Below are 14348 nucleotides of genomic sequence, written 5' to 3'. Positions count from 1 at the left end.
AAAGTTACAATGTTGTGGCCACTAACACACTTAAGGCATGTTTATCACCAGGGCATGCAGTTCTTCTACTTGATCTGCTGCGGTGCTTGTGTTCCTACACAGGCTCAGAAACTTCACAAAGCAGGTTTACAGAAAAACATAGATTAAGAATATACATTTTTTATTCATAAACACACTTTTTATTATTATTACTGCATTGTGCTGAAAACATGGACTGGGAACTTGTGTATGTCTAGAAAGAAACTACACCATCATCCCATTGTTTCACATCACGTCACTTCACTTCACTTCACTTACTTCTGCCTCAGATTAATAACAACAATGTTCACCTACAAAAACAGTCCACCATTGATGTTCCTTTAAATCACTTATCTCATGCTGCACTCCTCTATTTAGCTGAGTAGTTGAGGTTTCAGGGCCTTGCTCAAGGGCCCAGCAGTTTGTGTGTGTGTGTGTGTGTGTGTGTGTGTGTGTGTGCATGTGTGCGTGCGTGCTGTAAGTGAAAGGGCACTTATCTGCTATCACACTGCTCTTATCCGTTGTCTGTGCTTGTGTCAGGCTGTAACCAGTGTCCTGTGTTCAGAGTGCATTTTGTTCTCTGTACAAAGTCTCACACTGTGATTAGATTGTGTAGTGTTCTCTATTTTACAGGGAAAGACGGTCAGAGTCTTCTGTTTCAGGGGCAGCCATGTGGCTCCTGTCGTCCTCTTTGCTTTTCTCCGTCCTGCTGCAAACACTGGTAAACAATTTTGCAAATTAAATTAATAAATAAACAAACTATGAGAATGGAAAGTGTCTACACACATTCCTTTATTTTTACAATCTCTTTTCTTTTTGCATTTTCTTTGCAAGTCTGCACAGGAGGAAGATTGGAAAACAGCCACATCTATTTATGACTTCAGTGCCAGGGATATAGATGGGAATGAAATTTCTCTGGAAAAATACAGGTAGGTGAAATACTAATGTATTCTAGATTATTCAGATTCTTAATACTGTTTGTTTCTTTTTCAGGTTATAGTTCTTATAACTGTGTAGAGCTTGTGCTTCGTTTGAGTCAACTAAATGACTGAAAACTGAATTATGTTTTCAAACAAAAATTGCAGTTAAATTATAAAAAATATTATCTGAGTTTTATAAATGTACAAACTCTTGCTTTTCAGAAAAAAAAACATGATGTTAGTTCACTTTTTACTTATAATATAAATAAAAACAATAACATTAAACTTTTTAAAACTTTAACACTATTATAATAATGGGAAGTGATATTGAGTTCTAATCCCAGCTCCTTCAAGATGCCACTGCTGGGCCCCTGAGCAAGGCCCCTAGCCTTCACCTGCTATGGTGTAGTAATGAGATAATTGTAACTTGTGGTGGATAAGGGCATCTCCCAAATGCATAAATGTAAATTCAAAATACCAATTTTTTATCCAATTTCTTGTATTCCAGGAAATTAAAGCTGCATTTAATCGTTTTTAAATGAGTTTGTATATAACATATTATTTATAATTTCATTTCTTTCTTCTCTCTGCCCAGACATGAAAGAGATTGTCTTCAGGATTTTTGTGTAAAATATGGAACAGTGTAATCAGTAAATATATTTTAAATGTATTTTATGTGTGTTTTCTATAGAGGTCAGGTGGTTATCATCACCAACGTCGCCACCAATTGAGCCAAAGCCCCAATAAACTACTCTCAGTTTGTACAGATGCACACCAAGTACGCTGAGAGAGGTTTATCCATCCTGGCTTTCCCATGCAACCAGTTTGGCAACCAGGTAGGATGTTTTAATGAACACTTCTCATTTCTTTTTTCTGCCTTTATACCTCGTAAGTATACAGTTTGGCATGTACATCTAAGAGAAAAGTTCCAGCAGTTTCACCAGCTTGTGGTGGTCCGACACATTACTGACACACTTGTGTGAGCTTTTTTAATGTATATAGATTAAAGAACCATTAATGTTAACATTCTACAGGAATTACTCTCTGGGTAAAAAATCTAAAGTCTCAATATTAGTAAGACTTTCTCAGGGTCACTGTGCCTAGGATACAGTTTTACTTTCGGACACGGGCAGACACACACACACACACACACACACACACACACACACACACACACACATTACTGCTAGAGAAATATTAAAACAAAACAGTGTTGTATAATAAGCACAATAAAAACCATTATTTGTGTATTTGCTAGTGATTTTTCTCTCTCTGTTAATCAGGAGCCTGGTACACATGCAGATATTAAAAGGTATGCTCAATCCTACAATGCACAATTTGACATGTTCAGCAAGGTCAGGGTCAACGGACCAGAAGCTCATCCCCTGTGGAAATGGTTGAAGGAGCAACCTAATGGCAGAGGATTCCTAGGAAAGTACGTTAGCACTTTCAGATCTAACAATAAACACGGATGTGTGCATTTTTCACAAAGATACACAGAAATATGCTTAATGTACCACTGTGTTTGGGGGGCAACGACTTTTAGAACAATAATTCATCACTGCAAACAGCTATGAAGCAAAGGCCATGACCTTAAAAAACTCCACATGAGATTACTGGACACCTACAAAGCATGAAGATGGAGTTGGACTTTAATTTATATTACATTTTCAATTCAATTATTTGTAAAGCACTTTTAATAATGAACATTATCCTAAAGCAGCTTTACAAAAAAATAACTATATTTATTATTAATACTTATATTTATTATTATAAAATATGAATGTATATGTTTGTTATCTCTTAGTTGAATCTAAACAGATCAAGTTTTACACTTGAGTTTCCATCAGTGAACAGATGAGAACTTTAACAATGATGGAACTGTAATAAATGGACATTTGGTACCACCCAGATGAGGATAAGGTTTCCATTTTAAGTTTGGTTTCTTTGAAGGTTTCCTCCTTATATTGTCTCAGGGAGTTTTTTTCCTTACCACCAACACTTCTGACTCACTCATTAGAAATAACATTACATCACTTACATCGGTTCAGTTATTGCACTCACTGTACAGATCTTCAAATCTTCAGAGTGATGGAAATTCATCAATAATGATCAGAAACATCATAGTGTTCCTCTTCACTACACCACAGATTAAACACTGTAAAATGGCTGTAATATAAACCTGATCTCTAAAGTGTCTGTTTTTTTTTCCAGTGGAATCAAGTGGAATTTTACCAAGGTATGTGTCTGATTTTATTCTGATTCTTTTGGAGGACATGAGTGACCTATTTCTTTTATATTTCTAAAATGATATAAAGCAAGCCACTGCGTGAAGAAATTGAACCTCTGATGTCTAAAATAAATCACAAATGGTGAGGGGAGAGGGGCAGGAACAGTGGTCGCTGTAACCTCAGGAGCATGTTCAACTCGACAAAGAGAGAGAGAGAGAGAGAGAGAGAGAGAGAAAGAGGTGACAGGAAGAGAAGGATATGGATTGTTATGCGTCTTTATTGTTGTATGAAAGTTAATGACACTGTGCAGTTTGGACTCCGGCAAGACTCGCTATAGCACCATAACTAAAAGGGAGAAGCAGAAGGAAACACAGACATGAGGGATCTCAGGAGTTAGGAGACGACCCACCACACCACCAACACATCCACAAAACATTTCAACAAGAGTCTAACATCATCTTTTACGCCGTACTTACAGAATTATAGGATTTATTTCCTTATGTATAGTTTTACAGATTTACACCGTGTGTGTGAGAGTGCGAGTGCTAGGGTGTGTGTGTGTGTGTGTGTGTGTGAGTGAGTGAGTGAGTGAGTGAGTGTATGTGTGTGAGTGTGTGTATGTTCACAGTTAAACTGAATAACTGTTCAGTTCCTTGTTTTGGTTTAGAAGAAATGTTTACATTGACGTCTGTGTGATTTGTGCAGTTCCTCATTGACCGTCAAGGCCAGGTCGTGAAGAGATTCTCACCTATGGATGATCCGATTGTAAGAAGGAAATAAATTCTTATTTTTTACATCACACACGTGTATTTCACACACAGTAGCTCGATTTTCCTCTAGTGCCTGATAGCCACCAATCTGAGAGCAAATCATCTGAAACCAGTTAGCAGCCTTGGCCAGCTCCACCACGTTACCTCTCCAAGGTTTCTAACCTGCTGCTCACCAGCCCTCACCTGCTCAGTGTGGAACTGATTTAATTATTAGTGACTTTGGATTAAAGCCATCAACCACATCCTGTAAATAAAAAAAAATAAAATATAAACTGGAAAATAAACATCAGCTATTCACTTCTTCTAACAGGGACGTGTTATGGTTATCTAGCTTGGCTTATGCTGCTGAAGATGTTGGCTCAATGATCAGGTTTTACTCAGATAAGAGATTAAATTATAGTACATACAACTTGAGGGAGATTGGAGACTGTACGGTGTTGCCATGGGACAGTGTAGCTAGACAGCATCGGATGGTGGTCTGTAGGATGGTTTTGGAGGTGAAGAAGAGGAGGAGAGTGAGGACTAAAAGAAGAATAAGATGGTGGAAACTGAAGGAGGAAGAGTGTAATGTGAGGTTCAGGGAAGAGGTCAGACAGGAGCTCGGTGGTGGTGAAGAGGTGCTGGATGATTGTGGAACTACTGCAGGAGTGATAAGAGAGACAGCTAGAAAGGTTCTTGGTTAAACATCTGGAGATAGAAAGGAGGTGAAAGAGACGTGGTGGTGGAATAAGGAAGTGCAGGAGAGAAGGGGAATGAAAGTCAGTAGGAGTAAGACAGAGTACATGTGTGTGAATGAGAGGGAGGGCAGTGGAGGGGTGCGGATGCAGGGAGAGGAGGTGGAGAAGGTGGAGGAGTTCAGGTACCTGGGGTCAACAGTGCAGAGTAATAGAGAGTGTGTTAGAGAAGTGAAGAAAAGAGTGCAGGCAGGGTGGAGTGGGTGGAGAAGAGTGAAAGCAGGAGTGATTTGTAATAGAAGAGTATCTGTGAGAGTGAAAGGAAAGTTTATTGGACTGTGGTGAGACCTGAGATGTTGTATGGATTGAGACAGTGGCATTGAGTAAAAGACAGGAGGTGGAGCTGGAGGTAGCAGAGCTGAAGATGTTGAGATGTTTATTGGGAGTGACGACGATGGACAGGATTAGAAATGAGTTTATTAGAGGAACAGCGCATGTAGGACGTTTTGGAGACAAGGTGAGGGAGGTGAGATTGAGATGGTTTGGACATGTGCAGAGGAGGGACATGGGGTATATCAGTAGGAGAATGCTGAGGATGGAGACACCAGGAAGGAGGAAAAGAGGAAGATCAAGGAGGAGGTTTATGGATGTGGTGAGGGAAGACATGCAGGTAGTTGGTGTGAAAGAGGCAGATGTAGAGGAAAGGGGGGTATGGAGACGGATGATCTACTTTGGAGACCCCTAAAGGGAGAAGCTATAAAAGAAGAAGAAGAAGAGAAAGAAATTAAATTATAGTAATAAAGCATGTGCTGGCTGCTGTGCAGTATTTATTAAATACAGAAGGACACTTCCAATTATTATCACTGCTCTAGGAAGCTGATTAGATAGGCAGTGTTTGCGTTATCAAGAAGGAGACATGAGGACATCTGTTAACTAATGTTCCTAATCTTATTTAGACCTTACTCCAGAAACCACCTTTCGTTCTGTTTCCTGAAACTCTGAATTACTTGCAGTCATTATTCAGTACAGAGTGATAATAGTGCTGTCCTTAACTTTTAGAATTATTCTGGTGATATTTAAAATTAAAGTTTTATACATTTTCATCTGTTCTATAAATCTTTCTTTTCAGGTGATCGAAGTTGATTTAATGAAATATCTGTAAACCCTGCATTTAATTTCATCTTCAGTCAGTTCCATTCCCAGTCCTCTCCTGTGGCCTGCTGGGAGTCAGTGGTGTCTTCCCATAGTTTTATGAAGGTTTGTCTTAAAACCCACCCTGTGGAAAGGACAAACCTGAAGTATTCGGTGTGCGACTCGTCATGGGAAGATCACTGGGACACAGACAGGAGACACAGACTTTTACACTTACACTCAGAAATGATTCAGTGTGTTCCTCATTCTGAAACTTAATAAAGATTTAATATCACTTCATGAACCAGAATTTTTAATGATTTGTTGTTTTATATCAACTAATGAGTCAAAGTGCCACCAGGAGGTTCAATAACAAGAAAACACTTTAAAAGATAAATTACTATTGCTGTAGGGACAAAGATCCATTCTATCAATACTAGTGTTGTAGAGAGATGATTCTCACAGGCATGGGCAAAAATCCCGGGGGGGACGGAGGGGACATCTCACCTTCACTACACACACGAGTCAGGAGTGCGTTCATCTCACCTTCACTACACACACGAGTCAGGAGTGCGTTCATCTCACCTACTCTACACACACGAGTCAGGTGTGCGTTCATCTCACCTACTCTACACACACGAGTCAGGTGTGCGTTCATCTCACCTTCACTACACACACGAGTCAGGTGTGCGTTCATCTCACCTTCACTACACACACGAGTCAGGTGTGCGTTCATCTCACCTTCACTACACACGAGTCAGGTGTGCGTTCATCTCACCTTCACTACACACACGAGTCAGGTGTGCGTTCATCTCACCTTCACTACACACACGAGTCAGGTGTGCGTTCATCTCACCTTCACTACACACACGAGTCAGATGTGTGTTCATCTCACCTACTCTACACACACGAGTCAGGTGTGTGTTCATCTCACCTTCACTACACACACGGTCAGGTGTGCGTTCATCTCACCTTCACTACACACGAGTCAGATGTGTGTTCATCTCACCTTCACTACACACACGAGTCAGATGTGTGTTCATCTCACCTTCACTACACACACGAGTCAGGTGTGTTCATCTCACCTTCACTACACACACGAGTCAGATGTGTGTTCATCTCACCTACTCTACACACACGAGTCAGGTGTGTGTTCATCTCACCTTCACTACACACACGAGTCAGATGTGTGTTCATCTCACCTTCACTACACACACGAGTCAGGTGTGTTCATCTCACCTTCACTACACACACGGTCAGGTGTGTTCATCTCACCTTCACTACACACACGGTCAGGTGTGCGTTCATCTCACCTTCACTACACACACGGTCAGGTGTGCGTTCATCTCACCTTCACTACACACACGAGTCAGGTGTGCGTTCATCTCACCTTCACTACACACACGGTCAGGTGTGCGTTCATCTCACCTTCACTACACACACGGTCAGGTGTGCGTTCATCTCACCTTCACTACACACACGGTCAGGTGTGCGTTCATCTCACCTTCACTACACACACGAGTCAGGTGTGCGTTCATCTCACCTTCACTACACACGAGTCAGGTGTGTTCATCTCACCTTCACTACACACGAGTCAGGTGTGTTCATCTCACCTTCACTACACACACGGTCAGGTGTGCGTTCATCTCACCTTCACTACACACACGGTCAGGTGTGCTCATCTCACCTTCACTACACACGAGTCAGGTGTGCGTTCATCTCACCTTCTCTACACACACGAGTCAGATGTGTGTTCATCTCACCTTCACTACACACGAGTCAGGTGTGCGTTCATCTCACCTTCTCTACACACACGAGTCAGGTGTGTTCATCTCACCTTCTCTACACACACGAGTCAGGTGTGTTCATCTCACCTTCACTACACACACGGTCAGGTGTGCGTTCATCTCACCTTCACTACACACACGGTCAGGTGTGTTCATCTCACCTTCACTACACACACGGTCAGGTGTGTTCATCTCACCTTCTCTACACACACGAGTCAGGTGTGTTCATCTCACCTTCACTACACACACAGTCAGGTGTGTGTTCATCTCACCTTCTCTACACACACGAGTCAGGTGTGCGTTCATCTCACCTTCACTACACACGAGTCAGGTGTGCGTTCATCTCACCTTCTCTACACACACGAGTCAGGTGTGTTCATCTCACCTTCTCTACACACACGAGTCAGGTGTGTTCATCTCACCTTCTCTACACACACGAGTCAGGTGTGTTCATCTCACCTTCTCTACACACACGAGTCAGGTGTGCGTTCATCTCACCTTCTCTACACACACGAGTCAGGTGTGTTCATCTCACCTTCTCTACACACACGAGTCAGGTGTGTTCATCTCACCTTCACTACACACACGAGTCAGGTGTGTTCATCTCACCTTCTCTACACACACGAGTCAGGTGTGTTCATCTCACCTTCACTACACACGAGTCAGGTGTGTTCATCTCACCTTCACTACACACACGGTCAGGTGTGTTCATCTCACCTTCACTACACACACGAGTCAGGTGTGCGTTCATCTCACCTTCAACTACAGCAAACTTTGCGGCAAAAATGCTGATTACTGATGTAATTTTCCATGAATCTGCTCTATTAGTGATTAAAATATCACTTATCTAGTGAATGTTAGCTTGTTTACAATAGCTTGTAGCATAGTGCACTGCAGCTAACACTGCAACTAATGTACTAGTGCACTGACACTAACACACCAAAGCCGTTTCCCATGCAGTGTTTTATTTGTGGCGACTTGGAATAATGTTAATTTAACATTAAAACACAATTAGCATATAGTTTATCTGTGCAGTTACTAAATGAGCACTGTGCTACGTCTGAACACCACACTGTATTTTTTTGTATAATCAATTTATATTCTGTTCTTAAGTGTCTTCATTAATTTGTAAATAAAATGTTAAACATTTTTTTAATTCCTTGTTTTTATTGTTGTGATTATTTTTTATGATAGTTTTACTTTATTTATGTAAAGCAGTTTGAATTAGCATTGTAATTGATGCAGTCTCCATGCTACAATAATAATGTACTGTGTCTTTATACTGTAAGTACAATTTGACTGTATTATTTGTGTCCCCCCTCAAAAATTGCTCATGAGAAATTTTATATTAATTGTCCCCCCCTACTGTTAAATGAAATTTACGCCCATGCTCACAGGAATTCATGAATCCTTCCTGATAATGGAGTTTAATATTTACTAAACATGAACAAGAAATAAAACATCTTCTGTTCACTGTACAGTACAGACAAGTCAGTGTTCTGACACTCAGTCATATTCAATTAGATTTTATTTAAATAGTGCTTTTACCAATATGCACTGTCCCTAAACTGCATCATCTGTATCTTCTGAGAGAAGAGAGTCTGCTGGTCATCCCAGGTGATTCATCTCCAGGACAGGAGCTCAGAATATCTCTACCTATCAGCCACTGCTCACAAGCTTGGGGTAACTATGGACAATCAACTGTCCTTCTCCTCACATGTTGTAATGTGGCTCGTTCTTGTCTGGTTCTTCTCTACATCAGAAGGAATAGACCAGTTCTGTCCTCACAGGCTGCCCAGGTGCTAGTTCAGTCTCTTTTTGAGATTTTGAGACTGAATTACTGCAGCTCTCTGCTGGCAGGTCTTCCTCTGAACACTATTCATCCACTGCAAATGATCCCACACCACCTCACTGCTGCTCCTCCACTCTGCGCTCCTCACTGCTGGCTTCCGGTGGAATGAACTTACGAACAGCAGAGTCCCTGGTTATCTTACATGAAGACCTTCTTCTTCCTGAAACACTTCAACTAACACTTTATTCCCTGTTTGTGGGTCACCTGTCTGCCGTACTTAGACTGAAGAACTCTGCGCATGCGTACACGTGCCCGCCCGTTTAATAATGGTGACCAGTAGAGGGCACTGTACCACGCGCCACGGATGAGACGTGCGCGCGTCCCGCCGATGCAGGTGCGCGTGGGTTCGTGTCGGAGGATCGGCGCGTGACGCCGCTGCACGCCGGTGCGCAGGACACGAGCAGCAGGGCGCGCGCTCACATCCGGCCGGTCCAAGATGCGCTCGCGCTGCTGACGGACTACGAAACCGCTGGACAGACGCTTAAGCTCGCGCGCTTTCGGCTTCACAGCAGGAAGATGGAAGCGGACGCGGATGGAGACGGAGCGAGCAGCAGCCTTCCTGAGGCCGGGGAAGGCAGCCCGTTATCCGCCGAAACACCGGTGTTCGGGATCGATGACAACCAGGCTACGGATGCAGGTGAACACGGTACATATAAAGATTAGCGAGACACACCTCCAAAAACGGAAACTGGATCAGAACCGAGATGTAAAACCCCGGATGTATCGCCTGTGTTCAGCCTGACGGTTAATTGAAGCGGACAGGCGGAGGTTTTACACCGTGACTGAGGCTAACTAGCGGCGATTACCGGGATTAACTAGCTGTGTGGGAGCTACTGATGCTCAGGCTGGGTTATATAATTGTTGTTGTTATTGTTGAAGATTGTTATTTTGAGAATTATTCTGATTATTCCAATATTTAATATAATTTAGTAAACACCGCTTTGTCGGTCCCTCAGCACTGGCCGCTGGTTAGCCTGTAGCTAATGACCGCAGGCTCCCACACTCAGAGCCACAATGAGGGGTTTATCCGGGGTCCGGGTTCTGCTCCCGGTGTTCTGGTTCCGGTTCCGGTTCTTTAAAGGCAGTAAATTATCACCATATTAAATAAAAAACAGGAGAAAAGTGTTTTAGTAAAATCCATCCTTTTAAAATCATTCTGAATGTTGTGTTGCACACAAACAGTACCTACAGAGTGTGTGTTAATCCAAATAAAGACACACACATACACACACAAACACACATACACACACACGCAAACACACACACAGAGCCAGAGAGAAGAACATCTCAGAACATAGGCAGGGCCATAGGGAACTTGAGGGGTTTGGAGAGCTGAGGGACACACAGTCCTTCACCAATGTTTTGTAGATGTGAATTAAACATCCCTTTTTTCCCCCCTTAAATTCATCAGCACCAGGATCGGACCATTTCTTCCAACTTGGATATAATTCAGCAAAATAAAACCCTCGTCAGAAGATGCAGCTCTTCACCGTGGATAAAATTAACACTGTGAAATTGTTTTTTATAGATAGAATTAACAAAGGCCTACTTAATTATCAGTAACGAGACAAAGCACAGACCCACCCTACTGTTCAAACCAGTGCAAATGTTCTGGTTTAATTTCTTATTGTTAATTAATATTGAAGTTCAGTGGTGAAATCAGTCTTCGCTTATCAGAATTTTTATTATAATTAATTCCTGTGCCCCCTGGAGCACAGAAGATTAAGGGCCTTGCTCAAGGGCCCAGAGTGGCAGCTTGATGCTGCTGTGGCTTGAACTCACAACCTTTAAATCAGTAACGCAGAGCCTTAACCACTGAGCTCCCATTTCACTTCACTCGGACCTTCTTCATGTTACTAACCTTACCCTAGATACTTTAACATACAGGCCTAATATTTATCTATAAATATATCTAAATGAATATAATATAACTATTCAACACTATAAATCCTGTGCTTAGGCTCCATGTAATTAATTTTATTTGAGCTTTTTTATCCTTTTTTTTTTTTAATCAAATCCTGGTTTAAAGTATCTTGAGATAAATGATGTGACAGACCTCTGATCCACCTGACTCAGAAATGAAAATAGGCAGATCTTGTGAAATCACCACTTGTTTATTTTCTGTGGTATGATAATTAAATGCAGAAAGAAAGACTTAAATTAGCTGAAACCAGCCAGTCTCCTCCACTGTCCACTCACAGTCAGGCGTCTTATCGTCCCCATCTGCTGTCACTTCCAGACTCTCTTCACTTAACCACGTGACGTGGCATGAGAGATTTACTCATGCACTGAGAGCATTGCAGGCCATGTCTCGGCTTTGTTCTAACACTCAGGCCATTTTGGCCGTCTCGAAGATCATGCAGCCAATGTTTTCATGTGAAGACATCTTGAGAACATGTTTCTCTGTGGTGCTGATGTTCAGGCTTCGCTGTGTTGAAGTGTCATCTTTATGGCTCAGAAACACTGTGCTATTTTCACAACAGCTCGAGCAGTTCCTGATAATCTAGTAGCTCCAAATAAGAGGTGTTGTTCATTATTTCTAGAAAAACTTGCAGTTAGCCAAGTGTTAGAGATTTTTAAAACCTTTTTGTCTCAAAAACCTGTTGTTTAAAACCAGTATAAAAACGTTTCCAACAGTTGGTTCTCATAGGGATCAGTTACAGAAAGGTACCAAGAAGGTGTTGTATGGCATTGACGCTCCTTTTCGGTTCGTCCTGGCATCTTAATGATTGATGTTTTTCCCGTCTCATAACAGGATACATTGTTCCATCTGATGTGATGATGCACAACATGTAGCTTAAATGTTTCTCAAACTGATTCCATGAACATCACAATGAGCTCAGTGACCTCCCCAGTCACCAGATCTGAATATACAAACTGCACACTGATACTTTAAAACAGGGGTCACTAACATGGCACCAGGTCGCCTGCAAAGACCACGAGTCGCCCGCAGACCTTTTCTAAAAATAGCTCACCATAGCGCCACTTACCAGTGAGCTGCATCTAATTTTTTTGTTGCTATTCTTTTTTTAAAATCACACTTGCATTGATGTGCATTTGAAGATTAAAAATAAATTTTTTTTTTTAAAAAGTTTCATATTAGATCAGAGCTAGCTGGTCTCCAGACCAGCTAGCGGGCGCAGTGAAGGTGAGGAGATGATTTACCCCCGAAAACATTGCAGAAAAAAGAAAAAACATATCATTTACACAGTGAATGGGAGGAAGAGTTATTTTTTACCAATGTGAAAGATTCCTGCTAGTGTCTCGGCAAAGCGGCACAATGTTGATAGACATTTCAGAACGTGTCACGCAAGCTGCCATGCTAACTACCCGCCGGGCAGCGCACTACGAGCGGAAAAAGCCCGCGAGTTAAAGGCAGGTTTGTGCAAACAGCAGTCTTTTTTCACAAGACCGGTAAAAAACTCCCAAAAAGCAACCGAAACCTCATTTCAGAAGGGGAGGTTTTCAAAGAAGCAATGATGATAATTGCAACAACTGCTTGAAGAAAAGAAATAGCAGAGTGTTGGCTATGTCCGGGAACTTGGCCGATCAGCTGGACCTGGATCTGGCGAAGTGCAGGTGGTTCAGCATCCAGTGTGACGAGTCCTTAGACTGCAGCAGTACAGTGCAGCTGATGGTCTTTATCCGGATGGTGTTTGATGATTTCTCTACAAAAGACGAACTTCTGACACTACTCCCCCTAAAGACAATTACGAAGGGAGTTGACATCTATAACGCGGTGAAGGAGTTTTTCGCTGGGGAAAAAAGTGGCGTTGGAAAAGCTGGTATCAGTGACTACCGACAGGGCTCCTGCTATGATCAATTGACATACAGAATTCATCGCTCACTGTAAAGGTGACCAGAGTTCACACACTTCATGCATTACCACTGCATCAATCACTAGCAGGCGTTATGTGCAAAGGTGACCGTCGTGATAATCATAAACAGCATCCGCTCCAGAGCTAAACAGCACAGAACATTCAAGGTGCTATTGGAGTAGCTGTCAGCTGAATATGGTGACCTGCTACTACACACGGAAAGCCGATGACTCAGCAGGGGACGAATTTTTGCTAAATATGTAAATGTAAATCTGTTTGTAATGTTAATGTTTGTTAAATGTAAGGTATGATAATTTTGTTAAAAATGCTGCAGATTTGGTTATAAGTTCAGTAATATCTTAAAGTTGATTTTTGTATGTTACATAATTGATAATCTGTACAAACATGATGCAACGTAGTGGATGATTTGTTAAAAATTGTTAGTGGCTGGTGAAAATGTTGAAGTGATCATTTGAAAATGTAAATATTTGCAGAGATTTATAGAAATAAAGTTTTGCATATTGATATTTATCTGTTTCCTACCTTGTTAAATCATTGTTCATAATTATTGTGAGAAATCATTAACATGATCAGTGTCTTCACATAGATGAATATCATAAATTATTAATAATAACATATAATTAAAGGTAAGAAGTCAGAAGTGTGTATCAAACTGGTAGCCCGTCACATTGATAGGTACCCAAGAATTAGATCTCAGTTTCAAAAAAGTTGGTGACCCCTACTCTAAAATATATCCAACTTCATTTCTATATTTTTGTCCCTTGAGAAGATGCTAAAATGGTTGCTGAAATGTGGGGGTGTACTTACTTTTGTGAGATACTGTATATTCTGTCATAAAGAAATACTTTAAAAAATTGATATATTTGTTGTATCGCACGCCCCTGACTCTCAGATCCAGCATCAAAACTCCATGCCCTTAGTTACAGAGGCCTCTTCTGCTGGATCATCCCACACATCCCTCTTTGTTTGCCCCATGCTTCTCTTTGTGTGTCTGTGAATCGTGCTGAATCGCCGTACAGAAAATAGCCTATTCAGAGTGGAAGGAAGCAAGTGTCTGTCAAGTCCACGAGCACGTGCAGAACCAGAGAAAAGCCAGTTGACCTGGATCAGGGAACCATGGAAACGG

The 14348-nt window shown here is 41.6% G+C and overlaps 2 protein-coding genes across 11 annotated transcripts in view; both read left to right on the top strand.

Annotated features, from left to right (window-relative positions):
• The first annotated feature begins 547 nt into the window (after nt 1–547).
• gpx4a (glutathione peroxidase 4a) lies at nt 548–6044 on the top strand. Of its 2 annotated transcripts, none has more exons than XM_046856807.1 (7): nt 548–739; nt 853–947; nt 1630–1774; nt 2222–2373; nt 3153–3177; nt 3875–3934; nt 5801–6044. In XM_046856807.1, exons 1-7 carry the CDS (start codon nt 689–691, stop codon nt 5858–5860), a joined length of 588 nt encoding a protein of 195 aa, XP_046712763.1. In that variant the 5' UTR covers nt 548–688; the 3' UTR covers nt 5861–6044. The 2 variants fall into 2 exon arrangements, with proteins under 2 accessions (XP_046712763.1, XP_046712764.1); XM_046856808.1 differs by having other exon boundaries at nt 551–739; nt 5743–6044.
• Nucleotides 6045–9703: 3659 nt separating this feature from the next.
• The window catches only part of pip5k1ca (phosphatidylinositol-4-phosphate 5-kinase, type I, gamma a), a 64388-nt gene continuing 59743 nt past the window's right edge, over nt 9704–14348 (top strand). For 3 of the 9 annotated variants that reach the window (XM_046857907.1, XM_046857906.1, XM_046857912.1), the window contains exon 1: nt 9704–10029. In XM_046857907.1, coding sequence (XP_046713863.1) covers nt 9900–10029 — 130 coding nt within the window. In that variant the 5' untranslated portion in view covers nt 9704–9899. The remainder of the gene's footprint in view (nt 10030–14348) is intronic. The other 6 variants (XM_046857914.1, XM_046857913.1, XM_046857910.1 and 3 more) reach the window with 3 other exon arrangements.

Source organism: Silurus meridionalis, chromosome 9 (genome assembly GCF_014805685.1).
Source record: "Silurus meridionalis isolate SWU-2019-XX chromosome 9, ASM1480568v1, whole genome shotgun sequence".
Classification (NCBI taxonomy): Eukaryota; Metazoa; Chordata; class Actinopteri; order Siluriformes; family Siluridae; genus Silurus; species Silurus meridionalis.
The sequence above is the reverse complement of the archived record's forward strand: the minus strand, read 5'-3'. Positions and strand labels throughout refer to the sequence as shown.